Source organism: Diaphorina citri, unplaced genomic scaffold, assembly GCF_000475195.1.
Source record: "Diaphorina citri unplaced genomic scaffold, Diaci psyllid genome assembly version 1.1 scaffold41, whole genome shotgun sequence".
Classification (NCBI taxonomy): domain Eukaryota; kingdom Metazoa; phylum Arthropoda; class Insecta; order Hemiptera; family Psyllidae; genus Diaphorina; species Diaphorina citri.
In genome coordinates this window covers 33,886-60,198 of record NW_007377478.1, presented here as the reverse complement: position 1 = coordinate 60,198, position 26,313 = coordinate 33,886, and the positions used below count along the sequence as shown (strand labels likewise).

At 37.5% G+C, this 26,313-nt stretch overlaps 1 protein-coding gene across 1 annotated transcript in view; it reads left to right on the top strand.

Moving 5' to 3' along the window:
* LOC103513684 overlaps window positions 1-25,862 on the top strand; it is a 29,611-nt gene extending 3,749 nt beyond the window's left edge. Inside the window, exons 2-4 of the mRNA XM_008478536.3 lie at window positions 655-844; window positions 2,220-2,641; window positions 24,849-25,862. Coding sequence (XP_008476758.1) covers window positions 655-844; window positions 2,220-2,641; window positions 24,849-24,941 — 705 coding nt within the window. The 3' untranslated portion in view covers window positions 24,942-25,862. The remainder of the gene's footprint in view (window positions 1-654; window positions 845-2,219; window positions 2,642-24,848) is intronic.
* The last annotated feature ends 451 nt before the right edge of the window (window positions 25,863-26,313 follow it).

The following is a 26,313-nucleotide window of genomic DNA, read 5'->3' as shown; positions in this document are numbered from 1 at the left end:
TATACTTAGCAGTTTCACTGTTTTCCGGGAAATACCTGAATGTAATAGAAGGTACAGATTCCTGGAAGTTCATGTTTGTGTCAGGACAGCGAGCGTAGTATAATTACTGTTACACGCTCATTAAATTGGATGTTGACATACTTTACATGATTTCATTTAGGTAATAGGTAGGTACATTACTTGAAATGTATGTACCTTCCTTGGTGGTGTAGTGCTTAACCTAACCGGGCTGGTAAACAGAAGATTGTGGGTTCAATCCCAGATGAGGTTTGGAATTTTGTCCTCAATATAATGGGTTTGTGGATTTGCGAACATTACCTACGTCTTTTCCTACCTCCCCCCCTCTCTCTCTCTCTCTCTCTCTCTCTCTCTCTCTCTCTCTCTTCTACATTCTCTACTCTACCTTCTTACAAACCTCTGTGGGTCTGTGGGTGTAGGATTGAGTTCCTACAATTCACTAAATAACTAGCACATAATTGTAATAGAATAGAATAGAATAGAATAGAATAGAATAAAGTTTAATGTAATAGTATGTTACACATAATTGTTATAATCCAAGTATACTCGTAATATTTCGATATCTATGTTACAAAATTGTATACGTATACAAGTCGTATAGAAAAAAGTCATTTGTAACAAGTGACCTTTAACGAGGGATGCTACAATCCGTTTGATAACCGGGACAAGAACAAGGTGAAGGACGGGGGAGATGTGGAGGTGAAAGAGTTGGAGAGTCAGAGGAGCAACCTCCAGGATATCATCTCCAATTATCCCCTGGGATCGGCAGGAGCTAGCAGCAATGTGCAGGATGATATGGATGATGAATACAGTCCTTCCAGTCTAGGTAAGAAATGTTACCCGTGCGATGCTGAGAGTTTGCTGTCATTTCTATTGTTCTCTGTGGTCCGAAACCAAACCTCTTCGTATCCAATTATCTAAATAGTTTACATTAAGGCTTGTTTTCACTTTGTTCATAATTGTATGCCGAAAAAAAAGGCATGGGTTCTAAAGACTACTCAGCAGTTTTTTTTTTCAATCTATCAAAATTTCAAGATTGCAAAAATTCGTCAAAATAGCTATTTTTTTGGGTGTTTGGAGCTGCCTCACAATGCATGATTAAGGACTTACGCTGTATGTCACCCTGGGACATTTATATTTTCCCGGTCAAAGGGGAAAGTATATTGAATACTTTCAATGACCAGGCGAGAAACTTGGTTGGAAAACCTGAACACACCTTGACGGACTCGACCCCGTGACAAACTCTCAACTTGACCCCTCGTCCTGTACTAGAAAGCCCCCATCATGGCCCCGTTGCGTTGTTGTAATGTCCCCACAGAAATAATTTCACATAATCTTCGACTGTTAATGTTACACTGCACTTTTCGAGTTCAACATGTATTATCGAAAAAGAAAAGTTCACTTTTGGCAGAATTTTTCTTGTGAAAGAAATAAGATACGTATAGGAACTAAACCTATACTAAACCATAGGAAATCCACGATGGCGCGCCATCAGAATCGAAATCCTAGTTTATTCGCAGGGACGCTGGGAACAACGCGACTTTTGTGACGAGCATTTATGCTTGACACAAATAAAAAGTCCGTCACGTCACCTCTTATTATTTACTCAAGTCTCCGTCCATGGGCTGGGTACACTTATAATAAATATACTCACAAATAACGTACAGCATCTACTGCACCTATCTATTTTATTTGACAATAATTTATCTCCATCAATATGTAGGTTAAACTCTCGTATCTAACTTGCAGTTTTGTTACAACGCTAGGTACGCTTAACTGGGTCACTTCTAATGTTCACAGACTTGGGTATTAAACTATACGACATATCTTATATCAGTACAAATAGATACTTATGCTTTTGTTTTTTTAGATAGATACATTATTGTTTTTGTTTTCTGGAAATTTAATGCGAAATGTTTGTCTAGTAAGTCGAGTGGAAAACGAATTATTTTTATGGCGAAAATTCGTTCTGGTCAATAAGATGTATGGTTTCATGTAAATTCTAGGTACTACCTACATATTATATTACTAGGTTAAGAGGTTGCCCTGTGAAAGGGAATATGGAGGAGGGTAGCTTTTAAACCTGATTTTCAGGAGCAATTTAAATTTTCAAATTTGAAAATAAATCTTGAAAAGATTCCTGAAAATAAATTCCAACAAAAAATTTCATTTCCACCGACGTCATCCCGTCATGTTTGCAGGCAAAAGCATCAAAGACCTGGTCAGCAAAGACAACATGGACGAGAACGTGCAAATCAACGACAAGCCCCTGTGGAAGCAGAACGACCGCAGTTGGATCTCGAGTCTGTACAAGCGAGCGCCCTCACCGTCAATTTCTTCAGTCATGTCGTCTATATCTTCAGTCGTGTCTTCCGTCGAGGCACAATCAGTCGCGTCTTCGGTCGAGGCACAAGCGAGCAATAACGTCCCCCCCGCCAAAGATCCTAACGAGGCGCCTCAGCCGATCGCCACAACCGTGCGGGCGGTTCTGTCCGGCGAAGAGACGTCGGCGGGAGAGGACAAGACTTCTAGTAGTAGTAACCGGACTGACAAGGCGCATCCCCGGCGGGATGTGTACGAGACTATCAAGGAGATGCTGAATGAGGAGGACAAGTTCCATCAGGTAAGGAGATTTGATTATTTTAGTGGGACGTAGGAGTAGTCTGAGTAGTTGAGAATGGGGTCAATGGAGTTTTCTTCCCTTCAACCTGGATTCAAGCATTCGTAAAATTATAAAACCTTCCGTCTCTTAAGGTGAAAATCTCAAATTAGGTACCGACGTCAGATTCGTAGAAAAACATAACCCATCCTTTAGGGCTGTCGAAGCCGACACCTAAGTCTCGGAGTGGACTTTTTGTGTATAACTGACATTAAAAGATCTACTCTTAATTCTTATCCTATCTACCCAACAATACCAACAAATAAAACTACAACGAAACCATATCACATCACCAAGTCATGGTGGCTTGCTTGTAAAGGTCTCTGTTTCCTAATCCAAGGGTCTCGGGTTCAATCCCCAGCTATGTCCAACTGATGAGTCCAAATAAGGACGAAACACCTGTCTTGGGCTGCTTAGTGATTTGGTCTGGTTTCGTTGTATAACTCATGTAGTGATTTAAAGGATAAATATTAAAAAAAATAACAATAATAATAACTGTTACAATCCTACATACAGTTCATAAAAAAAAACTTTCAATATTTATACTTATATAATAATAAAATTATTATAAAATAAATTATCCTCCTTTCTCGAGCTGCTTTCCTTTAAGTAGGTACTCAGAGTATGCAGATAGATACGTTTATTCAAAAAGCTCAAGGAGCGGAAAAAAATTCTGCTCGAAGGCGAAAAACGAAGGAGAGGGAGAAGAATAAGGCCCGTATCACATTGGAAGTGTAGTCGCGCAATTTTGGGTTGAGTTTTACCACCGTGGATTGTCTCGTAATTGAGTTCAATCCGAGGTTGACCTGGGTATTAATTTAGGTATAGGGAAACACTCGTTTTATATCAATCCCGAGATGGTAAACCCCAGCATTAGTAGTCGATTGAAAATCCGAACCTATGAAAATGATTGTGACTTCTCACACTGGGGTCGTGGGACTTGAGTCTTCTAGTCTAGAGTGTGAGAGGCCTCTATCATTTCCTTAGATTTGGATTTTCAGGCGACTTGGTACGCGCTACGTAAAAGTCTACGCCTCCACTGTTAGACGTTCCTAATTTCTTGGAAAACTTATCCCCAGCACAAAAATAGAGTTGGAGTTCGGGGAAAATTCGAATTTTCCACGCGATTCGACACGAACCAGGTACTTTTCAATTAAGACATCCTAAAAATAACCTTTTAATGGACGGTATACGGTAATCAACAAGAATTTGTCGACATCACGCGAGACTTTCAGGTGGCCGTTACAGCTTTCAAGGCCTTTCGGTCTGTGGGGGACATTTTCACGTTTGTCGTTTTAACATTAGTCGATTGTGCCTTCGTTACCTGGTTTCGTACTTGAAATCTTTGTAGTATGGGTCTGATACAGCTTCCCTCAACCCTTGATTCAGTCTCTTCCCTTTACCCTTGATATGTTTAGGTCACTTTTTCCGGGTTTATTGACTTGAAAGCCAACTTCGTCTTAGGGTGCGTCTGAATCTAAATTTGAGTACCTCATTGTAAAGGAAATTATTGGTTGGAAAATGCTTTATATTTTGGACATGTTTCATTGGATGTCGATCGACTGTAGTTCGACCTGTTTCTAGTTTTTTGTCCCTCTTTTTTATTTTTTAATATTTATTCCCTCGGTACTTTGTGTTTTTCCCCCTGTTAATATACAAAGAGAGTTTTTTTCCGGCGGTTTCTGCTGATTGCATGCTTTGGCCATGGGAGTGAAAGTGTTGGTGTTTGAAGTGTCTAAAAACCCAGGGACGTAGATTTTGATTAGGTAGAGGAGTATAGGTATTTAATTATCTGTTATCGTCTTTAATTTTATCTGTTGACGTGGTTTTCCATCTTGTCAATCAATTTTCAAAAGCTACGTACCTAGGTACTTACTATCTGTAATTAAACTGCTGAACTCAATAAAAAGAGTAGGTACCTAATAAGGTACCTATTAATTTAGAGCAATGATTTAAATCGTTTAATCCAAGTCAGCCTCTAATCCTAGTAATACGTTTACATCCCAACCTCTATAAAAAAAAAAAAAAAAAAAAAAAATCAAAACCTTTTATATTTCTTTTTTTAACCCTACTAAAATTCAAAAAAAAAAAAAAAAAAAAAAAATCATAACCTCTATATATTTCCTCTTTGAACCTCTATAAATCTCATCCATTAACTCTATTGTAAACCTCTATGAATTTCTTTCATAACCTCTATTAATTTATTCCGCCCTCTATAAACCTCCATAAATTTTATGTATAAATTTCCCGACTGAAATCGTTCCTGTTGTGACCCTGGAACTCGGGAGGGATGCCAAACTTTTTTCCTCAATTATTCCTAACCTAAGTACCCACCTACCAACCACCCACTTACCCATCTACCCATTCACCTACCCACCCCTAACCCATTTTGGTGAATATGAAATGAGCTCGGTAACTTTTCGGTCACATCGCTCTCAATATTTGATTGTTTTGCCGAAAACGTTTGCTTGGGGTCGTAAATTTCGGCGTAAACTGGATGTGTACATTGGGTGACCAGATTTCATCCCCCCCCCCAGAGAAGTAAATGTACCTTTAACATTTAACATGCTTTGGGAGGAGAAAATCCTATTTATTCCTGTTTATTTGTTGGAATAACGATCTTTGTAACCGGATTTAGAAAGTAGTTGTTAAAACGCATTGACGAAAAAATAAAAATCAAAACAAACAAACTTTTTAAATTACCTATTATGTCCACCTACGGAAGGTGTTCAGTGTTCACTTTTAGAACAACAAAGGGATTGGGTGATGTTTTCAGTGACGGTGATATTTTCCAGGGATTAGTGATATTGAACAAATGAAGAAGAAAAAGGATGAATCAGAAAGGAAAAAGAAGTATAAAAGAAATAGAAGAAGAGAGGAAAGGCATCACTAAAGGAAAAAGTGAAAAAGAATATGACTGGATTAGTGATATTGAACAAATGAAGAAGAAAAGGGATGAATCAGAAAGGAAAAAGAAGTATAAAAGAAATAGAAGAAGAGAGGAAAGGCATCACTAAAGGAAAAAGTGAAAAAGAATATGAGGTAGAGAGGAGGAAGTAAACAAGTTAGATAGGAAGAGACGAATAAGAAGGGACGGATAAAGGAGGGACAAATAAGGGAGAGACGGATAAAGGAGGGAAATGTCGCATCTGCATGAGATCCAATTTGTGTATCTTGTTGAAATTCGTTAACTTCATTAGTCCTTTTCTTCCTTCTCCTTCCTCTTTCGTCCCGTTATGTCATTTTACAAACCAGAATGACTTATGGAAGGGCTATTTTGCTTCTCAATGATACTGAAAACTAGCTTTTCCCATGGAGATCTGTGATATTGAACAAATGAAGAAGAAAAGGGATGAATCAGAAAGGAAAAAGAAGTTTAAAAGAAATAGAAGAAGAGAGGAAAGGCATCACTAAAGGAAAAAGTGAAAAAGAATATGAGGTATAGAGGAGGAAGTAAACAAGTTAGATAGGAAGAGACGAATAAGAAGGGACGGATAAAGGAGGGACAAATAAGGGAGAGACGGATAAAGGAGGGAAATGTCGCATCTGCATGAGATCCAATTTGTGTATCTTGTTGAAATTCGTTAACTTCATTAGTCCTCCTGTCTTTTACGAAAAATTGAAATTTTTTTCATCAAAGAAATGAAAAGAGAAGAAGAAGAAGAAGTAAAACAGTATTTTTTCCTTTAAAAACGTCCTATCTCCAAGTTTACCTACCTATTGTTTACTTGCCTACGGGTCTAAGGGAATCTTGTTTTTGAGATACCTACCGGCTAATACAAGAAATGAACTCATCTTGAGATAAATTCAATTCAATAACCTACATAATTTTTGGATGGCCTACATAATATTTGAATCTAATAGTGAAAATACCTAAATAAGTCCTATTTCGCCACAGGTATTGGCATAAAATCAACAGGACATTTAAATGGGGCAGGCTATAATTATTATTATTTAGGACTTAAGTTTAAATTTTAAATGTCTCCTCTAGCCTTGAAAATAATAATGACATATGAAAAATGAATTAAATCAAGAATACCTTACATAATAAGAAGAAGTTATGGTCCCTTAAAGTACAGAAGTACTTACAGGGATGATGAAGAATAATCATTTTAAGCCTCCGTTTGATGACATTGCACGGTATTTTTCATTTGGTATTGGTACAATCTCAAGATTGTTATTGTAACAGTGGGGCTTCATTAAGACTTGCTTGATAAAGATTTGTCTCGTGCATCCCATAAATGAGAGAGAAAGAAAGGGAGAGACTGAAGAGACAGGGAGAGAGAATGAGAGATGCTCTACATGAGAAAGGTCAAGAGATCAGGAATGTTGTGGGAGGAATCTGTTTCTCTTTCTCTCTCTCTCCCTCTCTCTCTCTCCCGTTTTGGCTAGCTCCATTTCTCATAAAGTTTAATTTCCCTCGAGCTTGTTGCCAACAAATACATTGTTCACCGGTATTGTCATTACCCTGTGGTGAATAGCTAAACACCCTCCCCTATCCCCCTCTCCTTTCCCCTCTCTTTACTTTACATCCACTCTCTTTATTTTCCTTCCCCTCTCTTTACTTTTCCTCCCCTCCATTTACTTTACTTCCCCTCTCTTTACTTTACTTCCCCTCTTTTTACTTTACTTCCCCTCTCTTCACTTTACTTCCCCTCTCTTTATTTTACTTCCCCTCTCTTTACTTTACTTCCCCTCTCTTTACTTTCCTTCCCCTCTCTTTTACTTTCCTCCCCCTCTCTTTACTTTCCTTCCCCTCTCTTTACTTTCCTTCCCCTCTCTTTTACTTTCCTTCCCCTCTCTTTACTTTCCTTCCCTTCTCTTTACTTTCCTCCCCCTCTCTTTACTTTCCTTCCCCTCTCTTTACTTTTCCTCCCCTCTCTTTACTTTCCTTCCCCCTCTCTCAAATTTTCTTTCCCCTACCTACGTTTCTTACTTAGCTCTCTTTGTCTTTTCTCCTTTGGCCTCTTCATTTTGCCGCATCTCTCATCTTCCCTCTCCTGCTTGGCCTGTTCATTTCCCTTCCCCTCTCTCTACTTTTCCCCCACATTGCCTCTTCGTCTTCTCTTCTCTGGCATTTCCAGTTACTCTCTGCTCCCCACCTTTCCTCCTTTTTTCTTTCTCTCTTCTACTTTCTCTCTCTCTCTCTCTCTCTCTCTCTTCTACGTTATCTACTCTCCCTTCTTACAAACCTCTGTGGGTCTGTGGGTGTAGGATTGAGTTCCTAATACAATTCACTAAATAACTAGCACAACATAATTGTTATAGAATAGAATAGAATAAAGTTTATTGTAATATTATGTTACACATAATTGTTTTAATCCAAGTATACTCGTAATATTTGGATATCTATGCTACAAAATTGTATACGTATACAAGTCGTATAGAAAAAGTCATTTGTAACAAGTGACCTTTAACGAGGGATGCTGAGGGTTTGCTGTCATTTCTATTGTTCTTTGTGGTCCGAAACCAAACCTCTTCGTATCCAATTATCTAAATATTCTAAATAGTTTACATTAAGGTTTGTTTTCACTTTGTTCATAATTGTATGCCGAAAAATAAGGCATGGGTTCTAAAGACTACTCAGCAATTTTTCTTCAATCATCAAAATTTCAAGATTGCAAAAATTTGTCAAAATAGCATTTACTAACAAACTCTCAACTTGACCCCTCGTCCTGTACTAAAAAGCCGCCATCATGGCCCCGTTGCTTTGTTGCAAAGTCCCCATAGAAATAATTTCACATAATCTTCGACTGTTAATATTACACAGCACTTTTTGAGTTCAACTTGTATTGTCGAAAAAGAAAAGTTCACTTTTGGCAGAATTTTTCTTGTGAAAGAAATAAGATACGTATGAAAAGATACCTTCAATTTTGCATTCAATTTCTCAAACACATTCTAATAGATCGACCTTCAAATTTACATCTTTTTATTCACTTTTCCTGAATGTCATCTCTTGAGAAATCACAATGGGGAAATCATGACGCAGAGATAGATATTCTGAAGAAGGAGCAACAATTAGATTTGTCAGAAGCTGCCCCGTTACCTTCCTCCTACAAGCTTCTACCTTCGTCTTCTACTCTCCTAATTCTTTTCTTCCTTCTCCTTCATCTTTGGCCTTATTCACTACCTCTTTCACATCGTTCTATTCCACATTCAATTTCCTATTCCTCTTTTTCATTTGTCTTTCCCTCTATTCTTTTCCTCCTTCCAGCTCTTGCCTTCGTGTCTTGCTCTCCTCTTCCTCTCATCCTGTTTTGAATCCTACCTAATTTTCCTTCTTTATTCTTTCCCCTTTTTTGTGATTTCTTTTTCCTCTCTCTCTCACATTCTTCCTCTTTCTTTTTCCACTCTTCTTCTATTTCTCCTTACCACGTAATTCTTTCTACCTATTCTTTCTTTTTCGTCTCCTTCTTTTCTGTTCTTGATAAAGTTTTTTTCCCTCCGTACCCAATATTTGCCTACATTTTCGTTGTAACTTTGAGAATAGGTAGATATTTTGATTTTGTTCGAAAAAAAGAAAATAATTATAAGGCCATTCAGTTGGTACTTAAAGTAATTTAAAATAACAATGTAAAAGAAGGAAAAAATTCTCTAAGTAGGTAGTAGAGAAAAATATATAAATTCTCAGAAACTTCTACAGTACACTCCAAATGCCTGTGATATTACAATGCACAAATACCTCCCTTATATTCAGGCCTAGGGCCTAGGCTACAAGAATGCATCTGAGCTTCGAGATAAACCCTGACAATTCCCGGGGTTCCGAGTGCGGGCGTTTAGCATAAAATGTTCACCATCGACATTCCCGGAATATAGAGCAGCACAAAGTGCAGAGGTCGGAACAATGCAACCCATTCATGCTGAAACTCCTAGAGAAGACTTGGTAGAAGAGAATGCAGTAATTTTTTTCCTCTCTCCCAATATATACTAAACTGTATATATGTATATTGTATATGTATACTAATGTATGTATGTATACCATGTATGTATGTATGAATGTATACCAATGTATACTAAACATTGTATAGCTATAAAATACTGTACACTATTAGGTTATGTAGAATAATATACCCTATACCTATATGTATGTAGATTGTAGAATATACATTGATGGGAAGCGAGAGCGCTGGTCTCCATTCATAAGTTTCGCCATTCCGCCCCTATGGACTGGTCGGGGAAAAAATCTTTTGGCACTGTGCCCGATTGGAAAAGCTTCACATATAAGGGTAGATAATACGGAGAAATTGTACCAGTGTACCTATACTAAACGTTGTATAGCTATAAAATACTGTACACTATGTTGGTTATGTAGAATAATATACCCTATACCTATATGTATGTAGATTGTAGATAGAATAATATACATTGATGGGAAGCGAGAGCGCTGGTCTCCATTCATAAGTTTCGCCATTCCGCCCCTATGGACTAGTCGGGGAAAAAATCTTTTGGCACTGTGCCCGATTGGAAAAGCTTCACATATAAGGGTAGATAATACGTAGAAATTTTCGCCCGGGGCTGGGTGTGGAGGGTATGGCTGCTCCATTCATAAAATGCTATCGATCCAATTCTATGACGTCATTGCTACAGACGGAGCTTCTATTTCGGTATCACCGGCACCGGTGCCACTTGAAATACTTGTCAAAAGTTTCCCCCACATTTTATAACACTTCTTTATGGTTTCTGTTTTTTTTTTTTGCCCGGATTTTCTTACGTCATCGGAATAATAAATTCCCTGAGGATCTGGAATCTTTTCTTCCAGTGCTGAGTTACTGTACAAGTGTACACTCTACACACCTACACAGTAATGAATTCGTTTGATGAAAACAGACACTTTTTGGGTCGGTTGAACGAAATTCCCGTAGGGACTCCCTTTGGAATGAGGGAAGTGTCCATTTCGATTTTAGTGGGACGTAGGAGTAGTTGAGAATCGGGTCAATGGAGTTTTCTTCCCTTAGACCTGGATTCAAGCATTCGTAAAATCATAAAACCTTCCGTCTCTTAAGGTGAAAATCTCAAATTACTCGTAGGTACCGACGTCTGATTCGTAGAAAAACATAACCCATCCTTTAGGACTGTCTGAGCCCACACCTTAAGTCTCGGAGTGGACTTTTTGTGTATGACTGACATTAGAAGATCTACTCTTAATTCTTATCCTATCTACCCAACAATGTCAACAAATAAAATTATATTTATCTAATAATAAAATTATAAAATAAATTATCCTCCTTTCTCGAGCTGCTTTCCTTTAAGTAGGAACTCAGAGTATGCAGATACGTTTATTCAAAAAGCTCAAGGAGCGGAAAGAAATTCTGCTCGAAGGCGAAAAACGAAGGAGGGGGAGAAGAATAAGGCCCGTATTACATTGGAAGTGTAGTCGTGCGACTTCTATTTCGAGATTTAGCGCCTTGAATTGTCTCAGGATTGAGTTCAATCCGAGGTTGAGCTGGGTATTAATTTAGGTAGGTATAGGGAAATACTCGTTTTATATCAACCCTGAGATGATAAACCCCAGCATCAGTAGCGCATAGTCGATTGAAAATCCGAACCTATGAAAATGATTGAGACTTCTCCCACTGGGGTCGTGAGACTTGAGTCTTCTAGTCTAGAGTGTGAGAGGCCTCTATCATTTCCATAGATTTGGATTTTCAGGCGACTACGCGCTACGTAAAAGTCTACGCCTCCACTGTTAGACGGTTCTAATTTCTCGGAAAACTTATCCCCAGCACAAACGGGGTTGGAGTTCGGGGAAAATTCGAATTTTCCACGCGATTCGACACGAACGAGGTACTTTTCAATTAAGACATCCTAAAAATAACCTTTTAATGGACGGTATACGGTAATCAACAAGAATTTGTCGACATCACGCGAGACTTTCAGGTGGCCGTTACAGCTTTCAAGGCCTTTCGATCTGTGGGGGACATTTTCACGTTTGTCGTTTGAACGTTAGTCGATTGTGCCTTCGTTACCTGGTTTCATACCTGAAATCTTTGTAGTATGGGTCTGATACAGCTTCCCTCAACCCTTGATTCAGTCTCTTCCCTTTACCCTTGATATGTTTAGGTCACTTTTTCCGGGTTTATTGACTTGAAAGCCAACTTCGTCTTAGGGTGCGTCTGAATCTAAATTTGAGTACCTCATTGTAAAGGAAATTATTGGTTGGAAAATGCTTTATATTTTGGACATGTTTCATTGGATGTCGATCGACTGTAGTTCATTTTCACGTTTGTCGTTTTAACGTTAGTCGATTGTGCCTTCGTTACCTGGTTTCGTACTTGAAATCTTTGTAGTATGGGTCTGATACAGATTCCCTCAACCCTTGATTCAGACATTTTCACGTTTGTCGTTTTAACATTAGTCGATTGTGCCTTCGTTACCTGGTTTCGTACTTGAAATCTTTGTAGTATGGGTCTGATACAGCTTCCCTCAACCCTTGATTCAGTCTCTTCCCTTTACCCTTGATATGTTTAGGTCACTTTTTCCGAGTTTATTGACTTGAAAGCCATCTTCGTCTTAAGGTGCGTCTGAATCTAAATTTGAGTACCTCATTGTAAAGGAATTGGTTGGAAAATGCTTTATATTGTGGACATGTTTCATTCGATCATTCGATGTCGATCGACTGTAGTTCGACCTGTTTCTAGTTTTTTGTCCCTCTTTTTAATGAATACATATTTTTTAATATTTTTTATTCCCTCGGTACTAGGTGTTTTCCCCTGTTAATATACAAAGAGAGTACGTACATATTTTTTTTTTTTTTTTGGCGGTTTCTGCTGATTATCTTAAGGTGCGTCTGAATCTATATTTGAGTACCTCATTGTAAAGGAAATTATTGGTTGGAAAATGCTTTATATTTTGGACATGTTTCATTGGATGTCGATCGACTGTAGTTCGACCTGTTTCTAGTTTTTTGTCCCTCTTTTTAATGAATAGGTACATATTTTTTTTATATTATTTATTCCCTCGGTACTAGGTGTTTTTCCCCTGTTAATATACAAAGAGAGTACATATCCCCCTGTTAATGTACAAAGAGAGTTTTTTTCCGGCGGTTTCTGCTGATTGCATGCTTTGGCCATGGGAGTGAAAGTGTTGGTGTTTGAAGTGTCTAAAAATAGAGCTTTGTCAGGGACACAATAATATGTAGCTATTTTCCTGGAAAGCAAAGGAGCGAAAGAGGGGGAGGAGAGGAAGAGGAAAAAAGTCGGAACTACATAAAAATCTCGTCTTTTCGTTGTTAAAGGAGAATATTGTTGCCCTAATTTTATTTTTGAATTTTCTATTTTTAACTAACTTGCTGGATAATTCGATACCACTGTTAAAAAATCTGGTGTGAACATCACACGTCTTTCCTTATCCTATTGAATGGTGCTTATTTGGGTGTTCTGTTGTAAAATTTACAATATTTCTAACCGTTTATAGTCGATATAGCTGAAAACCGCCAAAAAGCGGTCGAAACCCGCCAAAGAGCGGTCAAAATACCGCCAACCGCAGCACCTATTTTAACCAAACGTTTTATGTTTCATCCTTGTCACATTTGTGAACTACATACCAAATTTCAAGTCTCTAGCTTATACCGTTCCCGAGATATTGTTAAATTACACCGAAAACCGCCAAAAAGCAGTAAAATGCCGCCAAGCGTTACACCGGTCTTAACCAAAAGTTTCGTGTCGCATCCTTGTCACATTTGACAGCTACATACCAAATTTCAAGTCTCTAGCTCTTACCGTTCTCGAGATATTTCGTTTACAGACAGACACACACACACACGGACCAATGGCTGAAACTTTGCATTTAGGCTCTAGGGACCTCAAAACGTGTTTGGCACTAAAAACTGACCATCGAAAATTTGACCCGACTACATTACTTTCCTTCCTATAGGATAAGGAAAGTAAAAAAATGATTATAAATTGGGTAGGAGGTAGGGGAAGATTTGAGGGTGAGAAATACGAGTATTTCTTTACGGAGATTAAATATATTAAGAAAGAGGATGAAAGGAAGAACACGGAGAAGGAGAATAAGGAGGATGGAGGGAAGGAGCAAAGTTCGTAAAAATTTGATCTCTCAACTGCTTTCTTCCACTCTTTTTTACTTGAAAAGGAAAAAAATTGTAATGGAATTAACATAATATTTTTCCTCTCTTTTAATCTCGCGCTAGGGTCGGCTAGATACCTCATGAGTTCAAGGTTAGCTAAGTTTTTGAATTAAAAAAAAAAGAACCTTTATTATCCTTTTCTTTCGTCTCGCTGGAGGACGTAAAACTGAGACAAAACCAGCCCTGTCAAGCCACAGACAGTAACAGTGGCTCTTGAGGGTACCTGAATGGGACTACGGTCAAGTCCGTCTCAGGAAGTAGGGTACAATGACATAATTATGTACCTGAATATCCCTCATCAGACCCCTACGATTCGGGGGCCTTGAGCTAGCTCTCTGACCTTGATGGCACCTCGTGGTATCCTCTTTATGTGATAGTATATGGACTCACAGCTTTTCTCTGGAATAAACCTGAGTGTGCTGACTCTTTAGAGGTGCTACAGGTGAATTTTAGAGAAACTGAAGAGGGTGATATATACCAGTGAGGGTACTTCTAGGTTACATCAAGGCCCTAGGATAGGAGACCTATCAAACCCCTCATTAGACCCCTTCAGTTCGGGGGACCTGAGCTAGCTCTCTGACCTTGATGGCACCTCGTGGTATCCTCTTAATGGGATAGTATATGGACTCACAGCTTTTCTCTGGAATAAACCTGAGTGTGCGGACTCTTTAGAGGTGCTGCAGGTGAATTTTAGAGAAACTGGAGAGGTTGATATATACCGGTGAGGGTATTTCTAGCTTCCATCAAGGCCGGGGGATAGCCGCTCAGGCAGGGGAAAAAATACTGGTCACAATAGATCTACAGAGGTCGCAGTGTTAATTGCATACTCTCTCGGGAGAGGAGCAACCAGTCCCATAATAGAATAGAATAGAATCATTTCCTTTATCGTATTTGTTATGAGAGGCTAAACAGACGTAAGTTTGTGGACAAAATATTATATGAGGATTAACTTAATACGGCTGCTAGGTGTTCTTGAAATGTACCTACTTATATGGTTATAGGTAAGAGTATATCAGAAGTCACTATGTACTCGTATAGTCAGGCAGTAGGTAAGAGCTCAGGGCGCCTTTTGATTTGTTTAGCCTAATTTTCTATACCTATAAGCCACAGACAGTAACAGTGGCTCTTCAGGGTACCTGAATGGGACTACGGTCAAGTCCGTCTCAGGAAGTAGGGTACAATAACATAATTATGTACCTGAATATCCCTCATCAGACCCCTACGATTCGGGGGCCTTGAGCTAGCTCTCTGAACTTGATGGCACCTCGTAGTATTCTCTTAATGGGATAGTATATGGACTCACAGCTTTTCTCTGGAATAAACCTGAGTGTGCGGACTCTTTAGAGGTGCTGCAGGTGAATTTTAGAGAAACTGGAGAGGTTGATATATACCGGTGAGGGTATTTCTAGCTTCCATCAAGGCCGGGGGATAGCCGCTCAGGCAGGGGAAAAAATACTGGTCACAATAGATCTACAGAGGTCGCAGTGTTAATTGCATACTCTCTCGGGAGAGGAGCAACCAGAAAAAAATACTGGTCACAATAGATCTACAGAGGTCGCAGTGTTAATTGCATACTCTCTCGGGAGAGGAGCAACCAGTCCCAGAATAGAATAGAATCATTTCCTTTATCGTATTTGTTATGAGGGGCTAAACAGACGTAAGTTTGTGGACGAAATATTATATGAGGATTAACTTAATACGGCTGCTAGGTGTTCTTGAAATGTACCTACTTATAGGTAAGAATATGTCAGAAGTCACTATGTACTCGTATAGTCAGGCAGTAGGTAAGAGCTCAGGGCGCCTTTTGATTTGTTTAGCCTAATTTTCCATACCTAGCAGGTTCGACTCCCAAAAGTAGCACTTTTTGAATATAAAATGTTATTTGGCACCCCTGGGCTGAACCCTATAAGTCCTATAACATATAATATTGACAATGGAAAAAATGGGGATTTTTTTTTTGAAAATAGGGATTTTTTAAGAGCAAATTGGGGCTTTTTTAATAACTTCATCTGGCAACCCTGTCTCGACCAACCTTTTGAGTTTCGTTTATGTTTTTAGTATTTTAGTTTGATAACTATGCAGCTAATAGGGAGCGCGCAGCGCGACCGTATTTTTTATTATTTTCTACAAGTTCGGCCATGCCTCGGGATGAACTAGCGGGATTCCGGAGCGAAGCGACGGAATTCAGCTAGTCTAAATATAGCCATTAGCCTAGTTGGTTTGGAGGGTAGCCCGTCTCCCTTGAAAGGGCTAAGTCGCGGGGCAGATGTTATCTTAAAGAGATAAGGTTCGTTCTTGGAACGGTTGTCTTTCTCGTATATCCTGCCTTACTTCTTTCTTCGCTCCCGGGACCATAAGACCTTGGAAGTTACAGTTCCCTCTGTCAAACATAACTCCGACCCAAAGTTGTGACTTTCGTTAGGAATGCTGATCCTTAAAGGGGTTTTAGCTAAAAAAAAAATCCCAAATATAATTCTCAGCTACAAGGAAAACATGCTACCAGACAAGGTTTTGGTAGACAAAGCTTGCACAGTTTCGAGATAAATTCAGTTTCGACTGGATTTCTATCCTCTATCCATTCATTAAGACAGCGCCATGTCTGCGACAGTATAGTGCCGCCCAGAAAACACGCTTTCACTCCTAGGGGTTTTTTTGTCCAAAAAGTCAAGAAGAAGAAGAAGAAAAGCTACCTAGCTTTATTATTATCTGTTTGGTCTCGCGGTTCGCAGGAATATCGAGACGCGACCAGCCATGCTTCATACAAAAAAGCTATACCTATAGGTAATACCTAGCTGAATTTCTCACAAGAGACGGCAATATTTTGCTGAATTCTAATTACGATCAAGAAGAACAAAACAAAATTTAACAAGGTTTGAAGGTACAATAATTTTATCATACCTGCCTACAGTGCCTACTAAACAACTGAACTCCCATTTGCAGTCTTTCTCATTTGTTGTCACTGCCTATTGCATTATCGGCTATCTGTCCATACCTGTAGGTCCTCTGACCTACGACATTGTGACCAAAAACCTCATTGATAAATCAGCGACCAAAATAAAAAGTTGAAAAAAATAATCTAATTAGGAGATTTTAGCTGATTGGTAGGTACTTAGGTAGAGCCACTTTTTTTCTTCATTTCTTAAATTTCAGGTACCTATTATTATTTTATATAATTTTATTATTTTACAAATAGTAGGTAAATAGTTAATCTATTTTTCATTTAGTATAATTATGTAGGTGATAGGTATTAAAAAAAATATAAGGTACCTATTAATCTAATTATAATATGATATACATACCTAATTATGTTTCCTTTAAATATTATCAGGATTTCTTTGCAAAACACCGAGTCCAACAACTCACATGTGGGTGATATACCTACTCCAAGGTCACTGGCAGAATTTCCACATTGCATCTAACACCTAATCACATAGGCAATAATCAGTTGTAAAATTAGATTCGATAGGAATCGTTTAAATGTTTATTGAATCATCTCCATTGGATACGTCTCGTCTTATATTGTATTTAAAAATATTTACCTATTTATTTTCAGTTTACTATTCCTATTTTACTAGTAAAATATTAAATAATAAAATAGTATGAGTTTCGTTTATGTTTTTAGTTTGATAACTATGCAGCTAATAGGGAGCGCGCAGCGCGACCGTATTTTTTATTATTTTCCACAAGTTCGGCCATGCCTTTTCTACAAGATTGGCCATGCCTCGGGATGAACTAGCGGGATTCCGGAGCGAAGCGACGGAATTCAGCTAGTCCTAAATATAGCCATTAGCCTAGTTGGTTTGGAGGGTAGCTCGTCTCCCTTGAAAGGGCTAAGTCGCGGGGCAGATGTTATCTTAAAGAGATAAGGTTCGTTCTTAGAACAGTTGTCTTTCTCGTATATCCTGCCTTACTTCTTTCTTCGCTCCCGGGACCATAAGACCTTGAAAGTTACAGTTCCCTCTGTCAAACATAACTCCGAAAGCCATTAGCCTAGTTGTTTTGGAGGGTAGCTCGTCTCCCTTGAAAGGGCTAAGTCGCGGGGCAGATGTTATCTTAAAGAGATAAGGTTCGTTCTTGGAATGGTTGTCTCTCTCGTATATCCTGCCTTACTTCTTTCTTCGCTCCCGGGACCATAAGACCTTGAAAGTTACAGTTCCCTCTGTCAAACATAACTCCGACCCAAAGTTTTGACTTTCGTTAGGAATGCTGATCCAGGGGATTGAGCTAAAAAAAAATCCCAAATATAATTCTCAGCTACAAGGAAAACATGCTAGCAGACAAGGTTTTGGTAGACGAAGCTTGCACAGTTTCGAGATAAATTCAGTTACGACTGGATTTCTATCCTCTATCCATTCATTAAGACAGCGCCATGTCTGCGACAGTATAGTGCCGCCCAGAAAACACGCTTTCACTCCTAGGGGGTTTTTTTCCAAGAAGTCAAAAAGAAGAAGAAGAGGAAGAAGAAGAAGAAGAAGAAGAAGAAGAAGAAGAAGAAGAAGAAAAGCTACCTAGCTTTATTATTGTCTGTTTGGTCTCGCGGTTCGCAGGAATATCGAGACGCGACCAGCCATGCTTCATACAAAAAAGCTATACCTATAATACCTAGCTGAATTTCTCACAAGAGATGGCAATATTTTGCTGAATTCTATTTACGATCAAGAAGAACAAAATTTAACAAGGTTTGAAGGTACAATAATTTTATCATACCTGCCTACTAAACAACTGAACTCCCATTTGCAGTCTTTCTCATTCGTTGTCACTGCCTATTGCATTATCGACTATCTGTGCATACCTGTAGGTCCTCTGACCTACGACATTGTGACCAAAAACCTCATTGATAAATCAGCGACCAAAATAAAAAGTTGAGCAGAAAATTAAAGCCAGCCCCAGAACTCACTACCACAGGTACACACAACACTATCAGGTAGACTACCTGATAACATAGTAAGTGACTGGCCTAACTTGAAAGACAATTGAAAGAAGAGTATCAAGGACAAGCTTATGAAACCTCCTCAGATCACCCCACTAATTGAGCAAGTTTTTCCATAAGTAGGTATTCATCTGTCAATAATATCTCCTCATTTATAATTCATTATGCATACGATACTAACTTGTACTTCCTGATTAAAGGTACATGGTATAATACATTAGGTACCTACCTAGCTACCTACTTATTAATACATTTGGTTTTATTTAACTACCTTTCAATCAGTCTAGGTAAGTCACGAATATCGCGATCAGTCTGCAGTGGTTATGGTTAGTTGAGTTGGTTCCCTTTTTTTTATCATTATTTTTTATGTCATTACTTTTTTTGTGAATCACTCAACTGGAGACAATAAAAAAAGACCCGGCGGCGGTAGCAAATTGAATACACCATTAATTGAATTAATTGAAGTGGTTAACACGGTGGATTTTGAATGTTACCATCGCGGTACAGAACTCTCCTCCATCGCACAGAACTGCGTTCTGACCAAGCAATTGGGAGGTCCGGTTTTGATCCCTTGTGTGCACAATGTCATAATTATGACCCATGTCATAATGGTCTATAATTCTATATCATAATTATGACCTATGTCATAATGAATGACCCATGTCATAATGGTCTATAATAATTCTATATCATAATAAATTATGACCTATGTCATAATGAATGACCTATGTCATAATGAATGTCCTATGTCATAATCACCGATGCTTGGATTCAAACAATTAAATGCAGTTTCAACCTTGTGAAGATCGTTTGGTAAATTCGCATTGTCATCCTACGTCATAATGAATGACCTATGTCATAATGAATGACCTATGTCATAATGAATGCCCTATGTCATAATGAATGACCTATGTCATAATGAATGCCCTATGTCATAATCACCGATGCTTGGATTCAAACAATTAAATGCAGTTTCAACCTTGTGAAGATCGTTTGGTAAATTCGCATTGTCATTTAATTAGCTCTGAACAGTGATGGTCTTGGTGAGTAGTTGAGTACAAGGGAATTTCCAGGAGTGGTTCTTAAAAGAGGTGTGATCGAACTAAAGTACTGAAGAGATTAACTTGGGAAGTTTAATAAAGAAATATTGTATAAAATAAAGTTACATAAAAGAACAACAACAACAACAACAACAACAACAACAACAACAACAACAACACCAACTTGGAAAAAAAGTTGCCAACCAATCCAATTCAAATAACTTCACATTGTTAGATCCAGGTGGGATCAAGTTTTCCTTTTGCAATATCTACCTCGCCTTTTTTCTTTCATTCAGTAAAAGTGTGTTGAACATAAGTTTTATTGGATCGGATTAGCGGCTTTTAAATCTAGCAAAAATTAGTTTTTAATTAATTATCTAATTAGGAGATTTTAGCTGATTGGTAGGTACTTAGGTAGAGCCCCTTTTTTTCTTCATTTCTTAAATTTCAGGTACCTATTTTATATAATTTTATTATTTTATAAATGGTAGGTAAATAGTTAATCTATTTTTCATTTAGTATAATTATGTAGGTAGATAGGTATTAAAAAAATATAAGGTATTAATCTAATTATAATATGATATACATACCTAATTATGTTTCCTTTAAATATTCGTTTATCAGGATTTCTTATAAGTACATAATAATGCAAAACACCAAGTCCAACAACTCAAATGAGGGTGATATAGCTACTCCAAGGACACTGGCAGAATTTCCACATTGCACCTAACACCTAGGCAATAATCAGTTGTAAAATTAGATTCGATAGGAATCGTTTAAATGTTTATTGAATCATCTCCATTGGATACGTCTCTCTGTGCCTATATTGTATTTAAAAATATTTACCTATTTATTTTCAGTTTACTATTCCTATTTTACTAGTAAAATATTAAATAATAAAAAAATTGCCATTTTCATCTGGGTACTACCTACCTATTTATTTTTCAGTGGACTATTCAATCTAGTTAGTTCCTGTCCCCTTCGGAAGAGACGAATTTGAATAGTCAGATTTACTGTGAGGATCTAATTCCTATTGAGGATCCACTGAGGAGGCCGAATCCAAAATGAAGGACACACCAGAAGAGGTGATTGAGGATTTCGGACAGTATGCGGATGACTGGTGGAGTGAAAAAAGTTGGAACTATCCTTTACTGGATCTCAACAATCTCCGGTAAAAGAACTTGCCTATTTTTTTGCTTAAAATAAGTATAATGTGTAAATGTTTTTGCCTGAGGGCCTGAGGCACTCTTAACTAACTCACTTTTATCTTCTTTTTTTTTCCATTTCCAAGTTCAAATTTGACCTGAATATCCCAACTCAAATATTAGATAATTATTATTTTTTTCATATACCTTCTTAGGTATTTTTGTCCAATGCCCACCGGCTTTTTTTTTTTTTCAGAATTCCCTTCCTACAAAATAGCCTGCTGGATGCGAAAATAATTTCCGAATTTGCACCGCACAAGAAATTTCCCCTGGAAGGTATTCGAATCTTGGACGCCGGTTGTGGAGGAGGCATGTTGAGTGAGGTAAGACAAGATGGGCATGCTACGACACAGACCACAGGAGTCTATTGTAGTAGTTGTTTCATTGCTACGAAATAAAACGGCAATGAGACACTATTTTTTTTTTCAAGATGGCCTGGCTGCTTAGTGTACAAATCCAAGCACTTACAAGGCAGGCGCGCCAAGCTAACTAGGCTAGGTAGCTGATCAAATCATTTCGCCAACATAAATTTCCACGTTTTGCAGGGGCTGGCCAAAGCAGGTGCTGAAACGACAGGCATTGATCCCAGTGAAGATTGTATCAGAATAGCCATAGATCACGCAGAGTTTGTACACTTTGATATTGAAGTGATAGCTTTTTATGTTGTTATTTAGATTTTGTTAAATTTCTTTCTCGTTTAAGTTACCAGTTACCACATCATTTTGCACAGCCCTAGCATAATCCAGTACATAAACCACAACCTTATATCTATATAAATAAAATTGTAGATTTGTCTGTACATTGCTTAGAATCGTGAAATTTTTAGTTATTCTTACTCCTTATGCAGGAGAGTTTGCTGTCATTTCTATTGTTCTCTGTGGTCCGAAACCAAACCTCTTCGTATCCAATTATCTAAATAGTTTACATTATGGTTTGTTTTCACTTTGTTCATAATTGTATGCCGAAAAAAAGAGGCATGGGTTCTAAAGACTACTCAGCAATTTTTCTTCAACCTATCAAAATTCCAAGATTGCAAAAATTTGTCAAAATAGCTATTACTAACAAAACTCTCAACTTGACCCCTCGTCCTGTACTAAAAAGCCCCCATCATGGCTCCGTTGCGTTGTTGCAAAGTCCCCACAGAAATAATTTCACATAATCTTCGACTGTTAATGTTACACTGCACTTTTCGAGTTCAACTTGTATTATTGAAAAAGAGAAGTTCACTTTTGGCAGAATTTTTCTTGTGAAAGAAATAAGATACGCATGAAAAGAACGACCTTCAATTTTGCATTCAATTTCTCAAACACATTCTAATAGATCGACCTTCAAATTTACATCTTTATTCACTTTTATGTTACACAGCACTTTTTGAGTTCAACTTGTATTATCGAAAAAGAAAAGTTCACTTTTGGCAGATTTTTTCTTGTGAAAGAAATAAGTTACGTATGAAAAGAACGACCTTCAATTTTGCATTCAATTTCTCAAACACATTCTAATAGATCGACCTTCAAATTTACATCTTTATTCACTTTTCCTGAATGTCACCTCTTGAGAAATCACAATGGGGAAATCATTGTTGAGTTTGACTAGTCTAAATGGGTACTCCAGGGGTTCTGTTGAAGTTTACTACTGAGCTGAAGGTGCTGCTAGGAAAAGAAAAGCCAGGACTTTCATATTTACAACTTTACAGACTTTATTTCCTAGTAGGTAACTGAGGATGTACAAATTACAAAGGAAAACCATCGGAAAAACTACTCATTTCTATCAATTTTCCGGACAAAGACGCTCACAACTACAGAACAGCGCGCTCAAGAGAAAATACGTCATAATCTTTAGCCAATAAGAATTCAGGATTTCAACCAATCACAATACAGTATTTTGCCACAGACAGTTTTATATCCACAAAGTTTATAGGCGCTAAAATTCAAATTATAAGAGGATTCGATTTCCAACAATCATGACGCAGAGATAGATATTCTGAAGAAGGAGCAACAATTAGATTTGTCAGAAGCTACCCCGGGACGCAGATTTGAACTTTGACCTTTGCAGTATCATAATGATAATAATGAAGCACTTTGCTTTTCGGAGTGAAAAACTGAAAATCTAATCAAGTCCCCTTGTCCTTTTTTCCAGGGACGTAGATTTTGAGCGCAGAGATAGATATTCTGAAGAAGGAGCAACAATTAGATTTGTCAGAAGCTACCCCGGGACGCAGATTTGAACTTTGACCTTTGCAGATTCACTTTTCCTGAATGTCACCTCTTGAGAAATCACAATGGGGAAATCATTGTTGAGTTTGACTAGTCTAAATGGGTACTCCAGGGGTTCTGTTGAAGTTTACTACTGAGCTGAAGGTGCTGCTAGGAAAAGAAAAGCACGTCTTTAATTTTATCTGTTGACGTGGTTTTCCATCTTGTCAATCAATTTTCAAAAGCTACCTACCTAGGTACCTACTTACTATCTGTAATTAAACTGCTGAACTCAATAAAAAGAGTAGGTACCTAATGAGGTACCTATTAATTTAGAGCAATGATTTAAATCGTTTAATCCAAGTCAGCCTCTAATCCTAGTACTTTTACATCCCAACCTCTATTAAAAAAAATCCAGGGACGTAGATTTTGATTAGGGAGAGGAGTAGGTATTTAATTATCTGTTATCGTCTTTAATTTTATCTGTTGACGTGGTTTTCCATCTTGTCAATCAATTTTCAAAAGCTACCTACCTAGGTACTTACTATCTGTAATTAAACTGCTGAACTCAATAAAAAGAGTAGGTACCTAATAAGGTACCTATATATTAATTTAGAGCAATGATTTAAATCGTTTAATCCAAGTCAGCCTCTAATCCTAGTACGTTTACATCCCAACCTCTATAAAAAAATAAATAAATAAAAAAAAAAATCATAACCTCTATAAATTTCCTCTTTGAACCTCTATAAATCTCATCCATTAACTCTATTGTAAACCTCTATGAATTTCTTTCATAACCTCTTAAATTTATTCCGCCCTCTTTAAACCTCCATAAATTTTATTTATAACCTCTATGCATGTATTAATTTCCCGACTGAAATCGTTCCTGTTGTGACCCTGGAACTCGGGAGGGATGCCAAACTTTTTTCCTCAATTATTCCTAACCTAAGTACCCACCTACTAACCACCCACTTACCCATCTACCCACTCACCTACCCACCTAACCCATTTTGGTGAATATGAAATGAGCTCGGTAACTTTTCGGTCACATCGCTCTCAATATTTGATTGTTTTGCCGAAAACGTTTGCTTGGGGTCGTAAATTTCGGCGTAAACTGGATGTGTACATTGGGTGACCAGATTTTATCCCCCCGCCCCCCCCCCCCCCCACAGAAAAAGTACATTCACATTTAACACTCTTTTGCACCGGTCTTAACCAAAAGTTTCGTGTTGCATCCTTGTCACATTTGACATCTACATACCTAACATACCAAATTTCAACTCTCTAGCTCTTACCGTTTTTGAGATATTTTGTTTACAGACAGACAGACACAGAGACACACACACGGACCAATGGCTGAAACTTTGGATTTAGGCTCTAGGGACCTCAAAACGTGTTTTGGCACTAAAATCTGACCATCGAAAATTTGACCCGATTACATTACTTTCCTTCCTATAGGATAAGGAAAGTAAAAATCTGAAAATAGAATCTCAAAAATGTATTGAAAATTGAGAAAAATGTTTTTCTGGGTTCCCTTCTACAGCTTTCAAGGCTGGTAATTGGCAAATCATCAGATTTTATGATTTTATTTTTAATTTATACCATAAATAAATAAAAAAAACATTGATTGTGTATCTCATTGCATACCTACTTGGCTTTTTAGGCGTTCATACCAATTTTGTATTTAACATTTTTTGCTGATTTCTGTATTGTTTCAGCATGGAGGCGTAGACATTGAGAAGAAGAAGAGATCCTTCATTTCGACAGAAGATGAACTGACGAAGGAGCTCGGGGCTCTCAGGAAATCCTAAGCCATCAAATCAAACGCAACCTAAAATTCCTAGGTATTCAATTTTTCCTTCATTTTGTCCATTTTTTTGTCTTTGTTTTTTAGGAGATAACTATTTAAGAATACATACCTATTTTTGTTAATTTATTGTGATACATAAAAACTCTTGTAAAGACTTTGATGTTAATTTATTTTTTAATAATAACCTATATACCTCTTATTGATAATATTCGAAGAAAAAAACAATGGAATAAGAGTATTTTACTCTAGATTTTTGATTTACCTTCTTCAATATTGTATTTATCTATTAGTTTAATTTAATTTCTTTTCTTTTGTTATCTACGTTGTTTTATTGTTTATGTACAGAATAATATTATTTTTATTACTATGGAATCGCAGTACAAAATTACAGTTAAGGATTTATGAAAAGTGAAGTAAGTTTGTTGATAGGTAGGTAATATTTTGTTTTGTTTGATTAGATAATATGGAAGAGAGGTTTTTCAAGAATGTGTAGGTAAGTAAAAGTACATAAATAGGTACTATAGTTTTTTACCTTCCCACTTTACTTTTTTTTGGTAATTGTTTATCAGTGATAAATAATAACCTATCAATAGTAATATAACTGAACTTCATAAGATGGTAAACATTCATGTTTCATGGTAGAAGATCTGCTATAATCCAAGTATCTAATGCTGTTTTAAGAAAAAGTAAAAATTTCCAAAGTGAAAATCCGAAAAGGGATGATCTCTCAGGGTTTGAGACCAGCATCAGATGACTAAACTTTACAACTTTAGAGGCGATCAAGAAGAGATTTCTGTTTCAACTCGAGAGAAAAGCGTTGGTTGAGAGCATTTTTTTTTATTATGACAGCATTTACAACTTTCAAAAGCGCTTGATGCTCTTTATTTGTGTAAAGTTTCATTTAAGTCCTGTAAGTATATTGTATTAAATATATAAATTCTCAGAAACTTCTACAGTACACTCCAAATGCCTGTGATATTACAATGCACAAATACCTCCCTTATATTAAGGCCTAGGCTGTGATATTATAATGCACAAATACCTCCCTTACATTCAGGCCTAGGGCCTAGGCTACAAGAATGCATCTGAGCTTCGAGCATCAAACCCGGACAATTCCCGGGGTTCCCAGTGCGGGCGTTTAGCATAAAATGTTCACCATCGACATTCCCGGAATATAGAGCAGCACAAAGTGCAGAGGTCGGGACAATGCAACCCATTCATGCTGAAACTCCTAGAGAAGACTTGGTAGAAGAGAATGCAGTCATTTTTTTTTCCTCTCTCCCAATATATTATGTATACTAAACATTGTATAGCTATAAAATACTGTACACTATGTTGGTTATGTAGAATAATATACCCTAAACCTATATGTA